Source organism: Pan troglodytes, chromosome 19 (genome assembly GCF_028858775.2).
Source record: "Pan troglodytes isolate AG18354 chromosome 19, NHGRI_mPanTro3-v2.0_pri, whole genome shotgun sequence".
In the NCBI taxonomy this organism is placed as follows: Eukaryota; Metazoa; Chordata; class Mammalia; order Primates; family Hominidae; genus Pan; species Pan troglodytes.
Genome location: NC_072417.2, coordinates 28,418,202 through 28,442,041, shown reverse-complemented (window position 1 = coordinate 28,442,041; position 23,840 = coordinate 28,418,202). Strand labels below are relative to the sequence as shown.

At 56.5% G+C, this 23,840-nt stretch overlaps 4 protein-coding genes across 9 annotated transcripts; 2 read left to right on the top strand and 2 right to left on the bottom strand.

Moving 5' to 3' along the window:
- The first annotated feature begins 694 nt into the window (after nt 1-694).
- Nucleotides 695-2,364, top strand: TCAP (titin-cap). The gene is made up of 2 exons (XM_009432273.5): nt 695-1,286; nt 1,533-2,364. The coding sequence occupies exons 1-2, from the start codon at nt 1,177-1,179 to the stop codon at nt 1,924-1,926; spliced, it is 504 nt and encodes a 167-aa protein (XP_009430548.2). The 5' UTR covers nt 695-1,176; the 3' UTR covers nt 1,927-2,364.
- A 1,693-nt stretch (nt 2,365-4,057) lies between these two features.
- Nucleotides 4,058-6,285, top strand: PNMT (phenylethanolamine N-methyltransferase). The gene is made up of 3 exons (XM_511459.8): nt 4,058-4,493; nt 5,439-5,646; nt 5,761-6,285. Exons 1-3 carry the CDS (start codon nt 4,142-4,144, stop codon nt 6,197-6,199), a joined length of 999 nt encoding a protein of 332 aa, XP_511459.3. The 5' UTR covers nt 4,058-4,141; the 3' UTR covers nt 6,200-6,285.
- Nucleotides 6,286-6,923: 638 nt separating this feature from the next.
- PGAP3 (post-GPI attachment to proteins phospholipase 3) lies at nt 6,924-23,810 on the bottom strand. Of its 6 annotated transcripts, XM_511460.8 has the most exons (8): nt 23,630-23,810; nt 21,718-21,815; nt 20,402-20,554; nt 10,424-10,486; nt 9,800-9,861; nt 9,321-9,457; nt 8,858-9,062; nt 6,924-8,673 (listed from the first exon to the last, which is right to left on the bottom strand). In XM_511460.8, exons 1-8 carry the CDS (start codon nt 23,808-23,810, stop codon nt 8,610-8,612), a joined length of 963 nt encoding a protein of 320 aa, XP_511460.1. In that variant the 3' UTR covers nt 6,924-8,609. The 6 variants fall into 6 exon arrangements, 5 of the variants coding, with proteins under 5 accessions (XP_511460.1, XP_009430529.1, XP_009430530.1 ...); XM_009432254.5 differs by lacking the exon at nt 8,858-9,062; XM_009432255.4 differs by lacking the exons at nt 8,858-9,062; nt 9,321-9,457.
- LOC129135264 (uncharacterized) lies at nt 7,771-8,493 on the bottom strand. The gene has a single exon (XM_054671566.1). The coding sequence runs from the start codon at nt 8,491-8,493 to the stop codon at nt 7,771-7,773; it is 723 nt and encodes a 240-aa protein (XP_054527541.1).
- Nucleotides 23,811-23,840: the final 30 nt, after the last annotated feature.

Below are 23,840 nucleotides of genomic sequence, written 5' to 3'. Positions count from 1 at the left end.
TGAAGAACCGGGGACAGTGCTCAGTAATCAATAGTCTGCAGTTCTGCACCCACGTGCTCCTGGGATCTCTGCCGTCCCCACAGGGTCCTCAGCTCAGCCCCTGTCACTGCCTCTCCTGCCACCCTTTGTCCACTCGGCAGTGTTCTCACTCCTCATCCCCCCACACCCACCACCTGTCTGCCAGCCTCTTGCACCATGAGTTGCTACTCCTGGGGTGCTGGACTGTCCCCACAGCCATCTGTCTCCCCTGCTCCCCATGAAGAAGAGCCAGTCCCCTCCCAGGTAGCACGTCAGAGCGGGCAGGCTCCAGAGCTCTTCTGGTCCTCTTGCAGTGGCCAGAAAGTGGGGAAAGGGGCCCAGAGAGGGGCAGGGACTGACCCATGGTCACACAGCCTATTTATGGCTGATCTGGAGCTGGAGCCAGGCCTTCTGACTATCACCCATCAGAGCCCCTGGATTCCCATTTCACCCAACACAGGTGTTGGGGTAGAACTGGGGGCCCTCCACCCCTACTAGCCTGACTGTCTCCTGAGACCTGTCTCCTAAGACCACTTATCTGACCACCGGCCATGGGGAAGGAAAACACCTGGCCAAGGCTCATGCCCCAGGTTCCCAGGCATGGAGTTGACTGTCTCTGCCCCTGCTGGTGTGGTGAGGGTGACTGGGGACTAGGCACTAGGCCTTTGGTGCAGGCGCCTGAGGACGTGGTTGCACTCTCCCTTCTGGGGATATGCCCTTGAGCCCAGGCAGAGGAGAGCGCAGCCAGGGCAGGACCTGGCAGCCCTGGTACAGAGCCCAGAGGGGGCATCAGTTCCTGCTGGTCCTGCTCTGTTTACAGACAAGCTGCTGTCCTCCCTGCAAAGGGGAGTGGGTGGGGCAGAGGGCAAGTGCCAGGGGGGCAGAAGGCTGGGCATGTGGCTGGCATGAGATGGTGTCTGAGTAATGTCAGGCACCTGGAGGCATTGACCCCAGGACCCTGGACCCCAGACCTCTGACCGGGGGGCAGCCAGCGTTCAGGTACCCCAACCCCTGCCCTGGGTCCGGCGTCCCCCCATTAGTGAGTCTTGGCTCTACTTATAGCATCTGACACCAGAGGGGCCGAAAATAGCCCCTGGAGAAGGGGGAGGAGGGGGCTATTTAAAGGGCCTGGGAGGGGAGAGAGAATGAGGAGTGATCATGGCTACCTCAGAGCTGAGCTGCGAGGTGTCGGAGGAGAACTGTGAGCGCCGGGAGGCCTTCTGGGCAGAATGGAAGGATCTGACACTGTCCACACGGCCCGAGGAGGGGTGAGTGTGGGTCTGCTAGAGCCCTGCCTCTGCTCCCCCAGAGCACCCTCACTGAGCCATGAGGCCAGATCGTGAAGCCCTGGAGAAATTTCTGGGGGTGTGGGCAGGAAGAATGCCCCATGGGGAGAGCAAAGGGGAACCACCCTTCCTGCCCCCAGGTCCCAGCAGCCCAGGGGAGCCCCCCACCCAGCCTGTGCCCAGAGAGCAACAGCTCCCAGGAGCTCACTGCCCCTCCCCTCTCCCCAGCTGCTCCCTGCATGAGGAGGACACCCAGAGACATGAGACCTACCACCAGCAGGGGCAGTGCCAGGTGCTGGTGCAGCGCTCGCCCTGGCTGGTGATGCGGATGGGCATCCTCGGCCGTGGGCTGCAGGAGTACCAGCTGCCCTACCAGCGGGTACTGCCGCTGCCCATCTTCACCCCTGCCAAGATGGGCGCCACCAAGGAGGAGCGCGAGGACACCCCCATCCAGCTTCAGGAGCTGCTGGCGCTGGAGACAGCCCTGGGTGGCCAGTGTGTGGACCGCCAGGAGGTGGCTGAGATCACAAAGCAGCTGCCCCCTGTGGTGCCTGTCAGCAAGCCCGGTGCCCTTCGTCGCTCCCTGTCCCGCTCCATGTCCCAGGAAGCACAGAGAGGCTGAGAGGGACTGTGACTTGGGCTCCGCTGTGCCCGCCCTGGGCTGGGCCCTTCCTGGCTAGGACTGTGGAGGGGAGCTGCTGGCCATGGCTGCTTTGTAGTTTGCCCAGAGTTGGGGGCTAGGGGAGGAGGGAGCCAGAGGCCAGGATGCCTGAGCCCCCTGAGTTCCCAAAGGGAGGGTGGCAGAGACAGTGGGCACTAAGGGTGGAGAGTTGGGGGCCAGCACAGCTGAGGACCCTCAGCCCCAGGAGAAGGGACAAAAGGTACTGGTGAGGGCAAGAGGTGCCTGGGAGGAGTGGCCCTGATCCAGGAAAATGTGAGGGGAATCTGGAACGCTCTAGGCAGAAGAAGCTGGGAGGGAGGGGGAGGTGAAAAGGGCAGAGGCAAGGATGGTGGGGCCCCCAGCACCCTCTGTTAGTGCCGCAATAAATGCTCAATCATGTGCCAGAGTTGCATCTCTTTCCTTGTGGTTGGGGGGGCTGGCCCATGGGTGTCCCCTCAATGCCCACTTCTGGGACCAGGCTCCACATCTGAGCTAAATATGGCAGAGCTAATGGGTACACCCCATACTTGGGGTGGGGGTGGGGGCAGGACAGAGCTGTAAACAGGGTGCTGTCTCCAGTCTCCTTCCCGTACCCTGCCCGCTGCCCAGTCCTGGCTTCTGTGTCCAGCCCCCTGGCACTGGGTGGTACCCAGCAAGCCAGCTGGCATCCGCATCCAGGGTTTGTTTCAATGATGTCTCGTGGAGAATATGGAGGGGCTGGTGCCAGGACTGTCCTTGGCTTTGCCTCGGGGTGTGAACGGGGTCAGTGACCTCAAAACTAACCTGCCTCTCAGTTCTGAATCCAGACAGAATCAATCCTCAGCTGTGTCTCGCTCCACACCCCCTGCCCTGGAAGCCAGGGAAGGTTGGAGGTGCTAGGGGGTCAGGCTCCCCTCTGTGACCCCTGCAGCTGTTGTGGTGACTCATGTCCCAACCTAGCTGCCTCTCCCAAGGAGACTTTCCCCTGGGGACAAGGGGGAGGGAAGGGCATGGAGGAGGCACACATCAAGCGGGGCCAGGAACCCACGGTGGCAGGAGCTGGGCTGGTGACCTACCCAGGGCAGAAGGGCCCGGGACTCATCCAGAGGGGAAGGAAGGGGTCTTCAGGGAGACCACGGAGATGCCACAGGCAGAATTGGCTTCCCATCTGGGAGATAGGTGGGGAGACCCTGGCATTTTGACAGCCAGAACCTGGGGCGCTGAGCAGAATCTTCATGCCTGGCCTGGCCGCTCCTTCGGAGGGAAGCTGGAGTGTGGGCTGCGAGAGGAGTGGGGTCAGAGCCCCTACATCCGCAGGACCCCAAATCGGCTGGGCCCCAAGGCCCGGACTGCGCTCCCCGGTGGCCCCGGCGGCCCTCGGCGAATGCGTCCTGCCCCTCCCCTGCCCAAGCCCTCTGCCCTCACCCGGGTCCGGCGCCGCCCCCGAAGTGGCGGGAACAACCCGAACCCGAACCTTCTGTCCTCGGGAGCCCCCAGATAAGCGGCTGGGAACCCGCGGGGCCCGCAGGGGAGGCCCGGCTGTTCCGCCCGCTAAGTGCATTAGCACAGCTCACCTCCCCTATCGCGCCTGCCATCGGACGGGCAGTGCCGCGCCCTGCTCTGGGGCCCCCGGAGCGACCACAGCGGAGGCCGGAACGGACTGTCCTTTCTGGGGCGGGGTGGGGAGGGGGTGGCGCTGGAGGGCCCGGTGGCGTAGGAACGGACGAGAGAGGCCTGGAGGAGGGGCGGGGAGGGGGAGTTGTGTGGCAGTTATAAGGGAAGGGTGGGTGCTGGGACGGGTGTCCGGGAGGGAGGGGAGCCTGGCGGGGTCTGGGGCCTCGTCGCGGAGGGCGCTGCGAGGGGGAAACTGGGGAAAGGGCCTAATTCCCCAGTCTCCACCTCGAATCAGGAAAGAGAAGGGGCGGGCTGCTGGGCAAAAGAGGTGAATGGCTGCGGGGGGCTGGAGAAGAGAGACGGGAGGGGCCGGCCGGCGGGGGTGAGGGGGTCTAAAGATTGTGGGGGTGAGGAACTGAGGGTGGGGGGCGCCCAGAGGCGGGACTCGGACCGGGGCAGGCGAGGCAGAGGGCGAGGGCTGCGGGAGCAAGTACGGAGCCGGGGGTGTGGGGAACGATTGCCGCTGCAGCCGCCGCCCCACTCACCTCCGGTGTGTCTGCAGCCCGGACACTAAGGGAGATGGATGAATGGGTGGGGAGGATGCGGCGCACGTGGCCCCGGGCGGCTCGGCGGTCAGCTGCCGCCCCCACAGCGGACCGGTCGGGGCGGGGGTCGGGCGGTAGAAAAAGGGGCCGCGAGGCGAGCGGGGCACTGGGCGGACCGCGGCGGCAGCATGAGCGGCGCAGACCAGAGCCCCGCTGCGGGCGCAGCCCCTGACTCGGCCCCGGGCCAGGCGGCGGTGGCTTCGGCCTACCAGCGCTTCGAGCCGCGCGCCTACCTCCGCAACAACTACGCGCCCCCTCGCGGGGACCTGTGCAACCCGAACGGCGTCGGGCCGTGGAAGCTGCGCTGCTTGGCGCAGACCTTCGCCACCGGTGAGCGGGGGAAACTGAGGCACGAGGGACAAGAGGTCGTCGGGGAGTGAAAGCAGGCGCAGGGAAATAAAAAGAAGGAAAGGGAGACAGACCAGGCGCCTGACAGATGGGGACCAAGAAACAAGAGATAGCTGAGAGGTGCAAACAGAAGAGAAAAAGGAGCAACATCCCTTAGGAGAGGGGCAGAGGAGAGAGAGGTGGAGAGAGGGGGCGGAAAGTGCTCAGAATTGAGAGCTAAGGTGGGGGATGCAGGACAGACTGAGGTGGAGATGCATAGGAGGAAATGGAGGCAGTTGTGGGACAGGGGTGAGAAACCGCCAGGATTTCCTCGCTGAGCCTGGCTGGTAGGTATAGTTGTTTTCTTTCTTTTTATTTTACTTTCATTTATTTACTTATTTTTATTTTTTATTTGTTTTGAGACGGAGTTTCGCTCTTGTTGCCCAGGCTGGAGTACAATGGCGCCATCTCGGCTCACTGCAACCTCCGCCTCCCCGGTTCAAGCGATTCTCTTGCCTCAGCTTCCCTAGTAGCTGGGATTACAGGCATGCGCCCCCGTGCCTGGCTAATTTATTTGTATTTTTAGTAGAGATGGGACTTCTCCATGTTGGTCAGGCTGGTCTCGAACTCCCAACCTTAGGATCCACCCGCCCCGGCCTCCCAAAGTGCTGGGATTACAGGTGTGAGCCACTGCGCCTGGCCAGTAGGTATAGTCTTCTAGATGTGAAACCTGAGTCTCAGAGCGGTGAAGTTCCCTTCCGAAGGGCAGCCCATGTTGGAGCTGGGTTCAGTCTAACTCGGGCCAATGCTTTTTCCAGATGGAGACACATTTGCAGAGGAGAAGGAAGAACTAGAGAGAGGCAGGGAGATGCAGGGGAGGGAAGGGTAAGGAGGCAGGGGCTGCCTGGGCTGGCTGGCACCAGGACCCTCTTCCTCTGCCCTGCCCAGGTGAAGTGTCCGGACGCACCCTCATCGACATTGGTTCAGGCCCCACCGTGTACCAGCTGCTCAGCGCCTGCAGCCACTTTGAAGACATCACCATGACAGATTTCCTGGAGGTCAACCGCCAGGAGCTGGGGCGCTGGCTGCAGGAGGAGCCGGGGGCCTTCAACTGGAGCATGTACAGCCAACATGCCTGCCTCATTGAGGGCAAGGGGTAAGGACTGGGGGGTGAGGGTTGGGGAGGAGGCTTCGCATAGAGTGGCTGGTTGGGGCAACAGAGGCCTGAGCGTAGAACAGCCTTGAGCCCTGCCTTGTGCCTCCTGCACAGGGAATGCTGGCAGGATAAGGAGCGCCAGCTGCGAGCCAGGGTGAAACGGGTCCTGCCCATCGACGTGCACCAGCCCCAGCCCCTGGGTGCTGGGAGCCCAGCTCCCCTGCCTGCTGACGCCCTGGTCTCTGCCTTCTGCTTGGAGGCTGTGAGCCCAGATCTTGCCAGCTTTCAGCGGGCCCTGGACCACATCACCACGCTGCTGAGGCCTGGGGGGCACCTCCTCCTCATCGGGGCCCTGGAGGAGTCGTGGTACCTGGCTGGGGAGGCCAGGCTGACGGTGGTGCCAGTGTCTGAGGAGGAGGTGAGGGAGGCCCTAGTGCGTAGTGGCTACAAGGTCCGGGACCTCCGCACCTATATCATGCCTGCCCACCTTCAGACAGGCGTAGATGATGTCAAGGGCGTCTTCTTCGCCTGGGCTCAGAAGGTTGGGCTGTGAGGGCTGTACCTGGTGCCCTGTGGCCCCCACCCACCTGGATTCCCTGTTCTTTGAAGTGGCACCTAATAAAGAAATAATACCCTGCCGCTGCGGTCAGTGCTGTGTGTGGCTCTCCTGGGAAGCAGCAAGGGCCCAGAGATCTGAGTGTCAGGGTAGGGGAGACATTCACCCTAGGCTTTTTTTCCAGAAGCTTCCTTGAGGCTAGCATTCTGTACCACTCATTCTTCCCAAACTAAGGAAGGCCAAGGTCGGGGGAGCTCACCGGGCACCTGCAGTGCACCAGGCACTTGTGATATGCCATTGTATCCATCGCATCATTCATTCCTGCATTCAGCAGCAGGTCCTGCTAGTCTGTTTCCAGGTGAAGCTCAGAGAGGTGAAGTCACAAACAGTGCAGACTGCTTCAGACCAGAACGAGGGAGAGTGGGGATCATGAGGAGATGGAAGTAGAATCTGCAAGGTGGTGGGGGTGTTATGATTGAAGCACAATGGCCGAGGGAAGTGAAAGGGAAAGAACTGGCTCCAGCTCCCTCTCACAACTGGACTTGAGTTCTGCCCAGCTCTGCCTCTGGGGCCTGCCATTCCCCATGCCACGTGCCCAGGCAGAGACCTCACCTCTGTTTACTGCCTCCAGCCAGCTCTGGGACCTGCCCCTGCCGCCACAACTGTCTTCTCCTGCCCTCCAGCCCACCCTATTCACACAAATGAGCTGAACAAGGGCAGGTGAGGCTGGGAATTGATTTATTAAGCACATCCCTTGCCACCCTCCCACCTTAAAAGTTTTCAGTATCAAAAGAAGCTAGCGCAGGCCACCCGAGTCCCTGAGGTTGGAGTCCTGGCATAGCTCCCCTCCCTCAAAGAGGGACAAGGGGTCAGGGGCAGAGCAAAAATCCAGTCTGCTTCAACCACGGAGACTGCCTTTGGGATGGAAAGTTTCTGGAGCTCCCTCCATTCTATTCCTGTGGGGCAGGAACATGCCAGGGCTGCTGGTAAATGGCAGGGGTCACCTTTACCAGGGCGCAGGCATAGTGTGGCCCCTGCCTGCCCTGGGGCCACCCTGGAACAGTAAGACCCTCTGGGAAGGGAAGAAACCAGACCCAGCCATAAGCTTTCTCCCCTTCTCCCTCAAATCACCCCTTCCTCCTCCCCAAAGTCAGGCTATGGCAAAGGGGCTGGCAGCAGGGGAATGGAGGTTTTGGAGGGGAAGGCCAGCCATGCGAAGGCAAGGAGAAAAGGAGGATGGAGAGAGCCCCAGCCATCCCCATTTTCCTTCCTCTGCCTCCGAGGGGCTGCTTCTGGAGGGCAGTGTTGTGTGGGGACCCTGTGAGGTTTGCAGGAGGCGGGCAAAGGGGCACCAGACAGGGAACATGCACACAGGCAGCCTGGCCATGGAGAGCTCCTGGCTGTCCGCCCAGGTGGCGCCTTGGGCAGAGCTGGCGCTCCACAAGTGATTATTGATGGTGACAGGATTCCCTCATCCTGCTCCAACCTCTCAACTGTGGACACATTCACCGGCAGTCACTCATCTCACATGCCCACCAGCACGCGCACACACGTTCCCCTAACCCACGCTAACCCACCCACCCCCTGCACACACACACTTTGAAGCCACACCTCTTCCCCGACAACACCCCTCTCCACACTGCGCACCTAGGCCTGAGCTCACACACACCCAGGCCCATGCTCACGGCCCTGTCACCTATGCACTCAGCCTGGCCCACACTCCCGACACACGGTGGCAGGCTCTCAACCAGACAGCAGCACAGGATCCTTGCCCTGGGCTTGCTGGAGCCCTGGCTCCGAAAGGGAGTATGGTGAGGCCTCCTGGGAACCTGGCTAGGGCAATGGTCAGGGTGAAACTCCTTCCCAATCCCAGCAGCTTGGTCCCTCAAGATCCCATGGGCAGAATCGCCGTGAACCTTGGCTGGCCAAAGAACAAGCATCCAGCACCACCTAGTGGTGTCCTGGAGGAGGGTGGGGGGTGGTAACAGAAGGGGACCCCCTGTATCCCTAAGGCCTGTGGTCCCTGGTCTCCCAGGTAGACAGAGGGCTTCAGGACCCAGCCAGGCAGCTGGGGATGTGGGGAGGAGGCTGGTGGGGAGGAAACAGGCAGCTGTCCTCCCGGTAGAGCTAAGAACACACTCAGTTCCACCCCAGTTCAGCTCCAGGAGGTAGAGGGGCTGCCCACTCTCGAGTCCCAGATGCTGGGAGGCCTTCCCTAGAACAGACTCCAAGGCTGGTGAGGGCCAACAGGGGGTGGGTTGGCCACATGATTCTGGGCCCACATCCTTCATGTCCAAGTTCAAGAAGTTGAAAAGAGAAAATGAATCATCTCAAGGGTTGAGGGGAGAAGGGAGGCCAGCAGGGCGGGGGCAGGATCCCCACTGGGGCAGACTCGCTCCCAAGGTCTTCAGTCCAGCTTGAACTTGTCCTCTGATTCCTTCAGCAGGTACAGGCTGTCATCTTCCAGAAAGCTGTGGGCCGAAGGAGTAGCCCATTGAGGCACACAGCTCTGACAGCTCGCATGGAGACAAGGGTGGGGTGCATGCAGGCAAGGTGGGAGGGGGCGGATGGGCACACAGAGCCCCCAATCTCCCCTAAGGAGTGGGCAAGGAAGGATCCAAAGAAGGTGAGCACCAGGCAGGGGGCAGCACCCACCTGAAAAAGAGGACGTGGACAGGGATGGTGCTGATGTGCCAGATGGCATGGGCATCCAGGACCCAGAAGAGCGGCGGGAAGTCAAGCAGCTCAAGCAGGGACAGCCCCTGGAGCAGCAAGACCACCACCACGCACTTGCGCACGTGAGGCAGCCGCCGCTGGTTCCACAGGCACCAGGCCAGCCACCACACCACGTTGACCAGGCCTGGGTGCCAGTGGGGGCAGGAGAGACTCATTCCTTCGGCTCCTTCTCCCCAAGGCCGCCCCCAACTCCATGCTCTCTGACCCCAGGATCATCCTCGGACTCTCCTCCCAGCCTCCTCTCTCTCCCACCTCAAATTCTTCTCCATTCCTCTACCCCAAGAGTCTCTCTAGAACCTCCTTCTCCAGGAATGGCACCAACCTCCCACTCGCACCCCAAGCTAGCACTTCTGCAGATGGCCCAAGCCCCCCAGGGCCTCACCAATAGCCACGTTGGCCACCAGGTTGTAGCCATAGTCGAAGCGGATGAGGCTCAGGTAGGAGACGTGCACGGTCAGCATGAGCAGCAGGAGAGCCCGGAAGGCACTGACCACAGCTGGGTGCTGCAGCCCCACGGTCCTGCCCCACCGTCCAGGGTTGCTCAGAGGGCAGGTGGCCCATCCCCAGAGCAGCATTCCCTGAAGCATCTCCTCCCCCCAGCATTGGTGCATGGCCCCTGAAGTCACTACCCCTCTCCCCACCAAACAGGCCACAGCTGGGCAGCAAGTGCTACAGCTCCTTGTCAGGAGCCAGGGCCCCCAGTCCTACCCCAGAGTCCTCACCCAGGACAGCTGATGTGTTGGGGGTGGGGGGGCGTAGGTGTTGGGAGACTAGTGAAGAAGGCCCCCAGGGGAAGGCTGGGTGACCCCTTTCTGCCCCCAGGGTTCGATTTTGCCCCTGCAGCCACCCAGGCAGGCTCACCTGACGCAGCACAGGTAGATTGAGTGTAGGATGACAGTGGAGGCACAGAAGTAGTCCATTTTCTGAGGACAGGGAAGGGTGGTGAGGGACCAGCATGAGGCTTCATGGAGAGGACCCGCGGGGATGGGGGCATGGAGGGGTGGCAGAGAGGGGCCGGGGTCCTGGGCCTGCCTATCACTGTTTCACTCCGACTGAGTCTTGTGTTCACATCACCGTACAAGTTTTTAAAAATGTGCCCAGGAACAAGGCTTTAGGGACGCTAGTGGAGGGTTCCTGCTGAGGCTCCAGGACATGACCACGCTGCACAGAATTCAGAGCACAGTGTGGAGTCTGACAGCCATGGGGTCACGTCCTGTGGCAACCCTTCACTGGCTGGGTGCCCCTAAGCATGTGGTCCCCCTGTCGAAGGCTCAGCTGCCTCATCAGGCAAGAAGAGTGAATACTCATCCCCACCTGATGAGGCTCACTGAGGATCAAGGGCACCAACAGGTTTAGGATGCCCACCCCATACTCCTCCCAGTGCTCCTCAGAGGGAGTTGGCATGACCCTCTAGAGCCCCTCTGCCCACTTCTGGGCTCCTCTGGGACCACCCTGTGCAGGAGGGGGAGCTGGAGGAATGCTCACCTCTGTGAGGTCAGTGTCCCTGGTGTGGAAGACTGTGGACCAGAACCATGCATTGAGGGACACCTAAGGAGGGAGGGGCTGGTGAGCATGCTGCCCCCCACCCTGACCTCAAGGCAGGGACCCCCATTTGCTCACATCCATTTCACCTTTGGGAAGGGGCTCTGCAGGACAAGAAATGTGCTTTTCCTGCCCCTGGAGCCCTTTGAACAAACCTATGTCCCTCTACCCCCACCCAGCCAGGGTCCCTGGGGTGGACTTCCTGCCACCCCAAACCCCCAAGGCCACAGGGGGCTGCAGCCTCCACAGGTTCCGGCCTGGCCTGGGAACCAGTTCCGGTAGAGCCAAGCTCCCTAGTTACTCAATTGCTAAGACAACAGCCCCCAGGGGCCTTGCCTCCTCCTCCAACCGGCAGGTGTTGACAGCACCACCCGGGCCCAGGGGAGCCAGTGACTTCAGCCTCTGGGGGCGGGAATGAGGTGGGTGGGGTGGAGGGGCTCGAGCCAGCTTGGGGTGTGTTCCAAGCAGCAGGGGAGGGAGATCAAGCAGATCCCACTGGGGCACAGGCTCCCAGGAGGAGGGTGAACCAAGCCCAGCTTCCTCCTGGCTGGGCCTGCCCAACCCGCCAGACCAGTGGCTGCTCCCGAGCCTGGGAGGAGTAGAGGGCAGGACTGGAGGGGCTGTGGTGGGCCAGGGCCCAGGGGAATGTTTGAGGCCTTCTTCCTGGAAATTAGCTGCGTGGAGAGAGCACAAAAGTTATCTAGCGAATGAGCCTAAGAGCTTGTGGGCGTTGGTGCTGGCACTTTCTTCAGGGACTGCTGTGTCCACAGCAAAGGCCCAAACTGCTGAAAGCAGGGTGGGCTGAAGGGAAGGGCTGGGAAATCGTGACAACCAAAGGAACAGCAGGCCAGGCCGGGAATGGCCTGGAGGTAGGGAGGGATGCACTAGGGTGGGACAGGCCTGGCGGAGATGAGGAAAGGCCAGGAACTGCTCAGTTGGCTCCAATATACCAGGAAAACTGGCCAGGCAGGGGACAGAGGGAGAGGGCAAGAAGCTACACTCTGTCTGGCACTGTAGCAGGCAGGTCAGACAGTAAGATGCATTTAAAATGCAGGTCTCGGGAGCTCAGGAGAGAATGGGAGGAGAAGGGGTACAGGCGGGGCAGAACTGCTGCACAGCCAGTCAGGTTTTCCGGGTGCCAAGCTCTGGAAGGCGCAAGGCCGCCTAGTGCACCTGTCTGGCCTGGGCTCTGGGCTGAGCCTTGCTGCTTCTGCTCCTCTTGACCTGGTCAAAGGGCCCTGCCCTTCTCAGCCCAAGCTTTCCCCGGGACAAATCATGGCTCAAGTGAAACTTCAGTTCCTTTCCAGCCTGGCGTTAGGTGGTGTGGTCTAGGGCAGGCTGCTTCCTCCTTTGAGGATGGCCACTCTGTCCCTTCCACCAGACTCAAGGCTCTGCCCTGCTGCAGCCCCCTCCCCAGAGACAGGCATGGAGGCTGCACAACAGGACTGAACCTGGTGGCTTCTCAGACACTGCTCCCACAGTCTGAAAAGCTTAGGGTCAGCATGGGGAGAGGAGCAGGCTTGGGCTGGAGACGGGACCCAGGCAATCACATGGACCAGTTCTCCCCGGCAGGCCAGGAACAGGGACATCCTTAGGGAGGAGAGTGGCCCTGGAGCCAATCAATGTGGGAAGGAGAAGAGGAAGGCGGCAGGGACTGGCAGCCAGCCAGGCCTCCTTGTCACCCACAGCAGGAAGGGGGAGGTGAGAAGAGGACTGCAGGACTGAGCTAAGTGGCTCAGAACACCGAAAGCAGGGGGTGTGTGTGCGGTCAAACATGTGCGTAGGGCCACAGGATGGGTGGGGCTGCTGGGTCCCCTCTCCAACCGCCTCCCTGGGTGCCTTCCACTCACAGAGACCCACCTGAAGCCTGGCCTCTGCACCCCTGAAAAGCCCCTCCCCACTGGGGAGCATCCCACTCTGGGGGTGCTCCTCTTCTCACCCTTTCCTCAGATTTGGGAGGTAGTGGTATCATTAAGAATGCAAGCCCTACAGCCAGACTGCCAGGGTTCAGTTCCTGGCTCTGCATTTCCTGTGTGTCCTTGGGCAAGTTATTTAGCCTTGCTGTGCCTCAGTTTTCTCATCTGCAAAATGGGAATAATCATAGTTGATAAAGGTTTAATGAGCAATACAAATACAGCGTACAGCACAGAGCCCAGGACAGGCTGAAACATGAGTGTTCTCTCCACTTGCCTGACCAGCACAGAACCCCGTCAGCTTCCCATAGAACTGAGGCCTAAGAGGATGTCTGCCTCCCACTCTCCCTGCAGGCCAAGGATGTTTAGGCAGAGAAGGGGTGGTCTCCTAGCTGCCTAGGCCCACCTCCACAGCTCCAGACTGGGGGAAGAGTGTCCAGTCTTCACAATGAGACAGAGTCTGCATTCAAGTCCTGCCTCAGCCCCTACGCAGCTGTGTGACCTTGGACACATAACCCAGTATGTGTGAGCCTCCACTGCCTCACCTACAAAACAGGTTCATAATGATGCTCACTGCACAGGAGGCCATGAGGACGAGGTCTGCAGAATGCCTGGCACCAAGGAACTCCTCTGAATGGCTGCTGATTTTGCTGCCTGGTCCATAGTAGGTGCCCATCAATGTCAGTTTCCTTCATCAGGTCCAGTAGACTGACTCTCACCACGCCCCTTCACCTGCCCCTCAACTTCCCTTTCCGCAAGGGTCACAAAGTTTGAGGTCAAACTATGGGGCCCCAGGGTCTCTCCATTCCAGAACGGAGACACCTCAGCTATAGGAAGAGCCCCTCCTCCTTCCTCTGGAGCCATGTTCCCATCAATGTGAACCGAACAGATCCATTTCTCCTCACTCAGAGTTTGTCATCAAGAGCAAGCAAAGGGGAAAGATGGGCTCTGGAAGGAAGGAGAGCTCCAAGATGCCAAGGCACGGCTACTCTCGGACTCCTCGCCACGCTCAAGTGAAGGGGGGCAGGGAGGGGAACTGGCCAGGAGGGCGACAGGCTGCCCAGCAGGCACCCAGAGCTTTGCGTAAACACTGAGGAGAGGGGGTGGCCAGGGGCAGGGTGCCAGTGGGGGTGGAATAGGAGACTGGGTGGAGGGAGAGCAAGAGGCTGTTTCAGTCTGTTGGAAATAAGAAAATCGAGACAAAAATATCACAGCCGTGAAACTGGTTGGATGCCAAGTGAGCCAGATCTGTCAGGAATTCGACCCGGCGCTAAGCCCCAGTGCTCGGGGCTGTCATTGACACCATGGCGGTGGGGACAAGTGGGGCTTAAAATAGCTCAGTGTCTCAGAAGTGGGGGAGGCAGAATGTTAAATATGACGCCTGCTGCCATCCTGGGCTCCTCTGGAGGCCACAATGTCTCACCCCCTGCCTCAGGCAGGGCAGGCCAGCCCCAGCTCACTCCTGAGAGAAGGGAGACAAAGGTGGATGTGGATGGGAGAAGGAGGGCTTTTTCCACGATCCCAGAGGATCCCTTGATTTCCTGCCATTGCCTTTTCCACTAGCTCTTGTCTGACCATGGGAAGTACTTCCTGAAGTCTAACCATCATTCTACTACAGCTGCAACCTACCTCTTCTTGTAGTTTGCTTAACAGAGGAAGAGAAGAATCAGTCCCCACCTACACAAACCACTCTACAGAGACGGTTTGGGCTTCCCACCACTTCACCCTCCTCTCTACACCTGAGGACCTTTCCTGACTGGATGAAGGCCTGGGGAATTGGTTTGGCCTTCTGGCTTTGGCACACAGCAGGGGCCCCTACTCCGTGAAGTCAAAGAGACATGGTATGCGGAGCTTTGGTAGGCTCCCCACCCACCGCCTGGCTGCTCCCCAGCCCAAGCCCAGGCCTAAATGGCAAGGCAAGGGCTGCCTTCTTGTGCCAGCGTTATCATGAGTCCTGCTGGAGGGCGGGGTCTCCTCATTTCCCAGAGGCAAAGCTGAGGTACCCTTCCCCCAAGACTTAGCCCGGAGCGGGTGAGGGACCTTGCCTTCCTATCCTCACCCCAACAGAAATCAGGAGCCTCAGTGCCCCAGAAGGCCCAGGTCAAAGTCCACTGCTGCACCCTCCATACAGCTCAGGATCCCTCCCTCCTGCAGAAACTCACAGGGCAACTGGGAAGCCCAAGAGCAACTGGGAAAGCCAAACTAGGCCATCCACAGGAGTGTGGGTTCTGAGGCTTTGTTTCTTGAAGGCCTAGTGAGGGCATGAGGGGGTCCCATGTCCCAGAACCCCACATCCCATAAGACACACAGGGCCCAACTATCTGCCTTCTACCACCCCAACATCTAACATCTCCTGCTTTTTCTGTTTTTGTTTTTGTTTTTTTTGAGATGGAGTCTCGCCCAGTCACCCAGGCTGGAGTGCAGTGGCGCCACCTTGGCTCACTGCAACCTCTGCCTCCCAGGTTCAAGCAATTCAGCCTCCCGAGTAGCTGGGATTACAGGCACCCATCACCACACCTGACTAATTTTTGTATTCTTAGTAGAGACGGGGTTTCACCATGTTGGCCAGCCTGGTCTTAACTCCTGACCTCAGATGATCTACCTGCCTCAGCCTCCCAAAGTGCTGGGATTACAGACGTGAGCCACCATGCCCGGCCATCTGCTACTTTTTCTCTAGGGTCCTTAGTCACACTGGACTGCAGGCTACCCTGGGGAAGTGTGACCCCCCTCTCCAAGAAGGAAGCTGAGTTGCAGATACCATTGAGGTGAAAAATCCAAGAATCAGGGATGACAAGACCAGATCTGTGAAGTGACCCCTGGCCTCTGGCACATGTTATGAAGACAAGGGGTGGGACCCTCCGACCTAAGAAGGCTCTAAGCTTCTTCAGAGTTCAGGCAGGGCTGTCCCATGCTCTCTAGTAGAGGTGGGGACAAGTGGGTGGTACACGCTGTGGGCCTAGACAAGCAGTGTCCGTGGAAGAACCCCAAAGGAAAGCAGACAGGTGTAACGTCCTCAGCTTCCCTGCCCTTCCTGCTTTCTTAGCCAGGACTAAATTTGCTTCGCTCCAAGAGGCCTACACAGGAAGTGGTGGCTTTATCTCACCCAGCCTGTGACAGTGTGTGCCGATGCCAGGCCCTGCCTACATCAGAGCCCCTAGCTCTCAGCCTGGCACTCAGGGGCCTCTCTGCTCCATCTACTCTTCTACTCCTATTCACACAGCTACAATGGGGCCAAGGTTTCCTGGAATGCTGGAATTCAATCCCCTGTCCCCACACATGTATGTGTCTAAGCCTTGCCCCACACATGTATGTGTCTAAGTCCCAGATGAAACCTCTCCTCCTCCCCGGGCTTCCCTGGCCTGGCAGACTTCCCCAGTTAGAGGACGCTGTCTCCCCACCTCACGACTCCCAGGGCTCTCTACCGGAGCACCCCTTGACTCTGCCTGCCGTCTGCTGCCCAGGCTGCCCAGAACTGCACCTCCCACTATGCTTAGCTCCCTGGGGCAGGGGATTCAGCCTCCACAAGTGCTAAACCCTGTCTCCACCCCCAGCAAACGCTCAATGGACACTCATCACAGGACATGGAGTGGCCTAGAAGAAGAGCTAAGTTCTCAGGCCCTGGAGCCAGACAGCCCTGGACACCAACCCTGTCTTTATTCCTTGCTAACTTGTTAGCTGTGCATTTTGGGCAAGTTTTTTTCCCCTCTGAATCTAACTCAGAGCTCATCAGGGTACTATGAGGATGAAATAAGGAAATGTATGTAAAGTGCTTTAGACAAGCCTGTCACATGGCTCCTGTTCCTTAATTTATCACAACTATTATTAATAGTTGTAGAATAGGAAGTATTAAGGAGGGTCAATATTTCCCAGAGGTTTAACAGCCTCCTTCCCTGACCTCCTTCCCACGCCCACCTCCCAAGTCTAAGGCTCGGCCTGGACTTCGCAGCACACCCCATCTATCAGCTTTTCTAAGGCCCTAGAGACCTCTGTATCTCCAGATTCCGGGGTCTCCTTCAGTTCTCACGTGTAAAATTCAGGACAGCAGAAGCCTCTCCCCTTCCTGTGCTCATCCCGGGAAGCACAATCCAAGCACACTATCTCCCAGTTCTCCACCTGCCCCTCCGGCTACTCCTTCTGCCTCTGTGTCTGGCTCATCTTCCTCTAGCCAGCCATTACATTTTGGGGTTCCCCAGGGCTTTGCCCTAGATCCCTTCTCTTTTCACTAGGCTCTCCTGGGGTGATCTCATCCACACCCACAGCTTCTATCACTGTCTTTTTTTTTTAAAGACAGGTCACCCTTTGTCACCCGGGCTAGAGCAACAAGAGTACAGTGACAGGATCACAGCTCACTGCAGCCTCGACCTCCTGGGCTCAAGTGATCCTCCCACCTCAGCCTCCTACTAGCTGGGACTACGGGCATGTGCCACCAGGCCTGGCTTATTTTTTTTGTATTTTTGGTAGAGACGGGGTTTCGCCATGTTGCCCAGGGTGGTCTGGAACTTGTGAGCTCAAGCAATCCGCCCACTTCAGCCTTCCAAAGTGCTGGAACCGCAGGTGTGAGCCACTGCGCCCGGCCTCCATCATTGTCTTATAAGCAGAAACACAAGGGGTCATCCCTTACTGCTCTTTCCTCATCTAATCCACTCTTGAAGTTTATCAGCATAGCCAAGATGTTGAAAGTGTGGACTCTGGAGCCAGATGCCTGAATTCAAACCCTGGCTCGGTGACCTGTGGCTGGACTTAACCTTTTCAGTCCTTGGTTTCCTCATCCATAAACTGGGGATGAGAATAATAATACCTATAAGCTGCGTTAAACAAAAATTACGGGAGGCCATTGTTCTGGATTGAGCCCCTGCACTAGACCCAAGAGACCAGACGAAAATGAAGTCACTCATGCTAAATGCCACATAATCAAACTGAAACTTTTTTTTTTTTCTGAGACGGAGTTTCACTGTTGTTGCCCAGGCGGGAGTGCAATGGCATGATCTCAGCTCACCGCAACCTCCGCCTTCCGGGTTCAAGTGATTTTCCTGCCTCAGCCTCCCAAGTATCTGGTACTAAAGGCATGCAACACTATGCCCAGCTAATTTTGTATTTTTAGTAGAGACAGGGTTTCTTCATGTTGGTCAGGCTGGTCTTGAACTCCTGACCTCAGGTGATCCGCCCGCCTCGGCCTCCCAAAGTGCTGGGATTACACGCCTGAGCCACTGCACTTGACCTTCAAACTGAAACTTTAAGGTAACTGATAGGTCCCAAAACAGACCACTTTTTCCTGAAAACAGGAGAGTCCAGTCTACCCAAGTAAGGAAGTCTCCTCTGCTTTAACCCTTATAAAAAAAACCTGATGTTGGCCGGGCGTGGTGGCTCACGCCTGTAATCTCAGCACTTTGGGAGGCCGAGGCAGGCGGATCATGAGATCAGGAGATCGAGACTATCCTGGCTAACATGGTGAAACCCCGTCTCTACTAAAAATACACACACAAAAAATTAGCCAGGTGTGGTGGTGGGCGCCTGTAGTCCCAGCTACTTGGGAGGCTGAGGCAGGAGAATGGCGTGAACCCGGAAGGCAGAGCTTGCAGTGGGCAGAGATGGCGCCACTGCACTCCAGCCTGGGTGACAGAGCGAGACTCTGTCTCAAAAAAAAAAAAAAAAAAATCTGATGTTAACCAATCAGGTTTCTTTCTATTGTTCTGTTTCCTGGTTCCCACCTTACAAAACCCACTGTTCTGCTATTGCCCAATGGAAACTTGCATTCTATTTTGTAGAACGGAGGCTGCACCAATTCATGAATCACAAATTAAAGCCAATTGGCTCTATAAGTAAGTTTGCTGTAATTTGTCTTTTGCCACTTGTTATGGATGAACAAGCTTAATACTTATAAAATGCTTAGAGTGATGCCTGGCATACAGTATGAGCTATGTATGTATTTGTTAAGGAAATAAATTTTTAAAAAGCTTTAATGTTACCTCCAAAACACAGCTCAAGTGTACTTCTCTTCAATGCCCAAGACCCATGCCACCTCTCTAGTCTAGCTACTGGGCCCTGTGCTAAAACTACCAACTGGTCTACTGCATCCACTCCCGCCCCCTTCAATCTGTTCTCTACACAGTAGCCAGAATGAGCTTTCCAAAGGGCAAATCTATTCATGAAACAACTTTTCTCCTCAACCCTCATTTAAAATCCCTCCGTAGGCCGAGCACGGTGGCTGATGCCTGTAATCCCAGCACTTTGGGAGGGTGAGGTGGGCGGATCACGAGGTCAGGAGTTCAAGACCAGCCTGGCCAACATAGTGAAACCCCATCTCTACTAAAAATACAAAAATTAGCCAGGCATGGTGGCACATGCCTGTAGTCCCAGCTGCTCAGGAGGCTGAGGCAGGAGAATCACTTGAACTGGGAGGCGGAGGTTGCAGCGAGCCAAGATAGTGCCACTGCACTCCAGCTGGGGCAACAGAGTGAGACTTTGTCTCAAATAAAATAAAATAAAATAAAATAAAATAAAATAAAATCCCTCCGTACTTCCTGATGCTTTGAGAGTCAAGATCTCCAATGTGAGGCTCTCCATGGCTGGCCCCATCAGTCCGCCCAGCTCACACCCACTCTCTGATTTCCTGCATGTCAGGCTGCCTGGAACGACCCTCCCTCTCTCCCACCTGGGCACTTTCTGAGACTTCTCTTTAGAAGCCTTCCCTTACTCTTCTCAAATTTACCTAGTTAACATTCATGCATCCTTCCCACCTTACCTTTAATGCCCCTTCCCCCCTTACCTTTAATGCCCCTTCCCCAGGGAAGCCTTCCCTGACGGCCCCATGCTGGTCTCGGTCTGCCTTTACACACACCCCTGAAGCACCTCTCCCCGACTGCACTTTTTCATAGTTGTACTCTTACATTCAATTGTATGATTAGCACCAGAGGGCAGACTTCTGGATCTCCAGCAAAGTGCCTGGCATATAGTAGGTGCTCAATACCTGAGTGAATGGCTTCTGTGAGAGCAGGAAGGTGAGTGAATGGAAATTTTTTCCTTAAGGCTTACAGGGGTAGCTCTGACCTAGAGACATCCATTGCAACCTTTTATTCTCACACCCTTCCCAAGGCCATCACGGTTCATATCTGCACCCCAGTCTGTGCTTATCACACAATACCAGGCCCTGAATACCGCTCTTTAGACCAGCCATACTGTGAAGCTGACAGCCCTTTCTGCACCTGCAGATGTAACCATACCTGGGCTTCTCCAGGGATGGTCTAAGCCTAGGCTGAGCTCGCCAGGTGCAGTGACTCACAACTGTAATCCCTGCACTTTGGGAGGCCGAGGTGGGTGGATCACCTGAGGTTGGGAGTTCGAGACCAGCCTGACCAACATGGAGAAACCCTGTCTCTACTAAAAATACAAAATTAGCCAGGTGTGGTGGCACGTGCCTGTAATCCCAGCTACTTGGGAGGCTGAGGCAGGAGAATCGCTTGAACCCAGGAGGTGGAGGTTGCAGTGAGCCAAGATTGCACCATTTGCACTCCAGCCTGGGTGACACAGCGAGACTCTGTCTCAAAAAAAAAAAAAAAAAAAAAAAAGACTAGGCTGAGCTCTACACAGAGACTATGGCTGTGACTCCCCACCAGGCCTGGGCTGGAATTGAGATTGCTCCAAGTCCTCCAGAAGGGCCCTTGGAAAGACCTGTGGTCCCAGCATCCTCTCTAGCCCCCCATCTCCCCTCTGTGTTTGTAAACTGTCCTACTGGGTCTTTTAGTGGCTTCCTTCTTCGGGACAAGAAAAATGCCCTTCTTTCCTCTCTCCTTCCCAAACAGCCTGACCTAGGGCTCTGCTGGAAAGGTAAGGCCCGATTCAGCACCCTCCCTGTTTTCTCCCCAGGCTTTACCACCCTGCAGCTGCAACTTTAGCCCTGGAAAACAGAGGGGAAGCTGGTAAGTAGAAGCCCTGTTGGGTGTTAATAGGGATGTAGAGCTCCACCTTCCTAGATAAGAGGAGACAGCAGGAGTCCTGCTAGGTTACCTACCCAGGCGAAGGCCACACAGGTGTGGTACATGGGGGAGGAGGCTGGCACGAAGGTGCGGTAGCGGCAGAGCATCACCAGGCTGGCCAGGCCATTGAGAAACGAGGCCACGGCCGATGCCGGCTCTTGAAAGAACAGGAACCGGGAGAAGGGCCACTGAAAAAGGAGCAGATGAAGGAGGTTTGAGGGGCAGGCAACCCTCAACTGGCCCAGTCCACCTATTCTTGACATGCTGCAGCAACAGATCCTCAGCTGGGTCCTCAGCTCTGGAGTTTGGCCAAAGCCTCAGGTTCAGTACCTCTTCAGACTAATGAGCCACCCTCCAGTGCCTAGTTAAGAGTTATACCCCCATCCTGGCCAGCAGGCACAGCACTGTAAGCCCTGATCTCTGGGAAGACCAGATGGGTCAGGGTAGATGACTCATCTGGTGATAGTTGCCATCCAGAAGACACAGGTCCCAACCCCTCCTCTACCACTGACCACGGTCCTTTGAGCCTCAGCTTACTCTGTGAAAAACTGGGGTGAATACTTCCTGCCAACCTCAACAGGCCAGAATGAGATAATACTGGATTGAAACATACCAGCAGGCCAGGCGCGGTGGCTCACGCCTGTAATCCCAGCACTTTGGGAAGCTGAGGCGAGAGGATCACAAGGTCAGGAGATTGAGACCATCCTGGCTAACATGGTGAAACCCCATCTCTACTAAAAAAAAAAAAAAAAAAAAATACAAAAAATTAGCTGGGTGTGGTGGCACACACCTGTAGTCCCAGCTACTTGGGAGGCTCAGGCATGAGAATTGCTTGAACCTGGGAGGTAGAGGTTGCAGTGAGCCAAGATCATGCCACTGCACTCCAGCCTGGGCGACAGAGGTAGACTCCGTCTCAAAAAAAAAAAAAAACAAACAAAAAAAAAAAAAAAAGAAAGAAAGGTACCAGCAAACTGTGCCTCGCTAGACAAGCTGAAGCATATTACTATGAATCCAGACCCCTACTGGAGAAGCAACAGGAAACAAGCCACAGTAGGTAAGGGAATTTGTCCCTGCAGTAAGGTGGGCATCTCAACCACTCTAAGAGGCCCAGCATCACTCTCTGGGGAGACTCCAAAGCCTTCCAGATATTGCTACTCCAAATCCAGAGGCAGGACACATGGGTCCTATCCAATTCTATGGAAACCAGCAGATTTTGGGGAGAACAGGTAGCTGCCCCAAACACACACGCATTACCCCATGCCTCAGATTGCTTGGACAGTGTGGTCCAACCAGGGGGTATATTACTCCTACCACGCTACTACCATATGCCTACCCTGACCCTCCAACTCACCTTGCCATGGAACTGAGGCACTTTGTGACCTTCCTGGAGGTAGAGCCCAACGGTGACCCACATACACTCATACTTACAGTCGTCCCGACAGGTCCAGCCTGAAACAGACAAATGTGGCCTGGTGAACTCCCCAGCACAGAGAGGAAAGAGAGAACATGAATGGGGTCCAAGCGCAAATGTAGGCCAAGAGGGCCTGTAAGTTGGAGAGAACCAGGAGAAATCTCAAAATTCTAGCTTCCCATTTGAATGAATGAGAGATGATGAGATGTACACATAGGGGAAGGTGTATGTACGTATGTATGCATATTTTAGTGAGCAATTAGAGATATTCGTCTTTTTTTTGTTTTTTTGAGACAGTTTTGTTTTTGTTGCCCAGGCTGGAGTGCAATGGTGCGATCTCGGTTCACTGCAACCTCCGCCTCCTGGGTTCAAGCGATTCTCCTGCCTCAGGCTCCCGAGTAGCTGGGATTACAGGCATGCACCACCACACCCAACTAATTTTGTATTTTTAGTAGAGATGGGGTTTCTCCATGTTGGTCAGGCTGGTCTTGAACTCCCAACCTCAGGTTATCTGTCTGCCTCTGCCTCCTAAAGTGCCGGGATTGCAGGCACGAGCCACCGCACCCGGCATTTTTTTTTTTTTTTTTTTTTTTTTTGAGACAGGGTCTCGCTCTTTCATCCAGGCTGGAGTGCAGTGGGGAGAGCATGGCTCACCACAGCCTTGACCTCCTGGGCTCAAACGATCCTCCCACCTCAGCCTCCCAAGTAGCGAGACCACAATGTCTGGCTAATTCTTTTATTTTTTGTAGAGAAGGCATCTTGTCATGTTGCCTAGGCTAGTCTTGAACTCCAGGGCTCAGATGATCTTTCTACCTTGGCAGACATTTCCTCTCCTTTTGCTCAAGTCCATCAAGATGTTGGCATCTGATGAACTCATCTATGGAAACCTGGGTTTATGTTTGTCCTTCCTGAATATAGGATTTGCTCTTACTCTCCTGGAAGGAGTTCTTGCTATCTTACCCCCTTCCTATGAAAATGAAGCCCAAATTCTTCAACCTGACTTTTGAGGCTCCAAATTGCCTTTCCAACCGTATTGGTCACTACTCCTGTTCATGTACCCTGCTCCCTGAGTAAATAAAGCTCCTGGATGTGCCCACATCTGCCCAGGGCATCCATTCTCTCTGTTCCCTCTGTCTGGAATGCAAAGTGGTATAATAGTAAAGAGGACAAGCTTGTGGTCAAACAGGCCAGAACTGGAAACTCCACTTTACTACATACTGGCTGTGTGACCTTGGGCAGGGCATTTAATCTCTCTAATCCCCATCTGTAAAACTGGGATTAGAGAAACTATCTCAAAGGGTGTGATAAAAATTACCTGACATATTGTGACACCTGTCACACAGTGGGTGCTCAATACGTTGGTTCTTTGCCCACTATGGTCCAAATCGAATGTACCAGTCCAAAGTCCCTCCTTCAAACAAAACGTTCCAAGATGATCCCTGCCCCCACGTCTTCAAAGCCGGAACTGACACCTTCCTATCCCAAATGCTTCCTAATCAAAGAGTCTTTCAGGGGCTCAAATCATTCTCTGCCTTGCACTTGAAAAGGCTCATGTCCCCGTGGGGACTGTGAGTCCCAATGGGCGGGACCCTGGTCTGATTTCTGTGCCATTCCTAGACATTGTAGCCCGAATGTATTTAATAAATACCCTTTTGACTGAATAAATAAGTAAATGAAAGCTTCTGGGAAAGTAAGAGAGGCTGGTAAGGCTCTCATCACCTTAGGGGCTTCACTCACATTCATAAGAGACCTCGTGGGGAAACTAAGATTCAGGGATTGCAGAGGCGTATTGGGGGCGCAGGGGGCGGGGGCAAGACAAATGGGCGGGGCTTACCGTGGGGGTGGGGCTTACCTGCTAGACTCATGTAGATTGGCTGGCGGGAGCGGAAGTGATTCAGAGCGCCCCCAGAGCAGTTCTGCTCTTCGCACTGCAGTACGCAGTCGCGGTACACCGGCTCACGGTCGCCCTGGGAGCCGCTCGCCAGCGCCGCTGCCCCAGCTAGCAGGACCAACCGCGCCGCCCGGCCGGCCATCCTTTCTCCCTGGCTCGCCGCCGGGGGAGG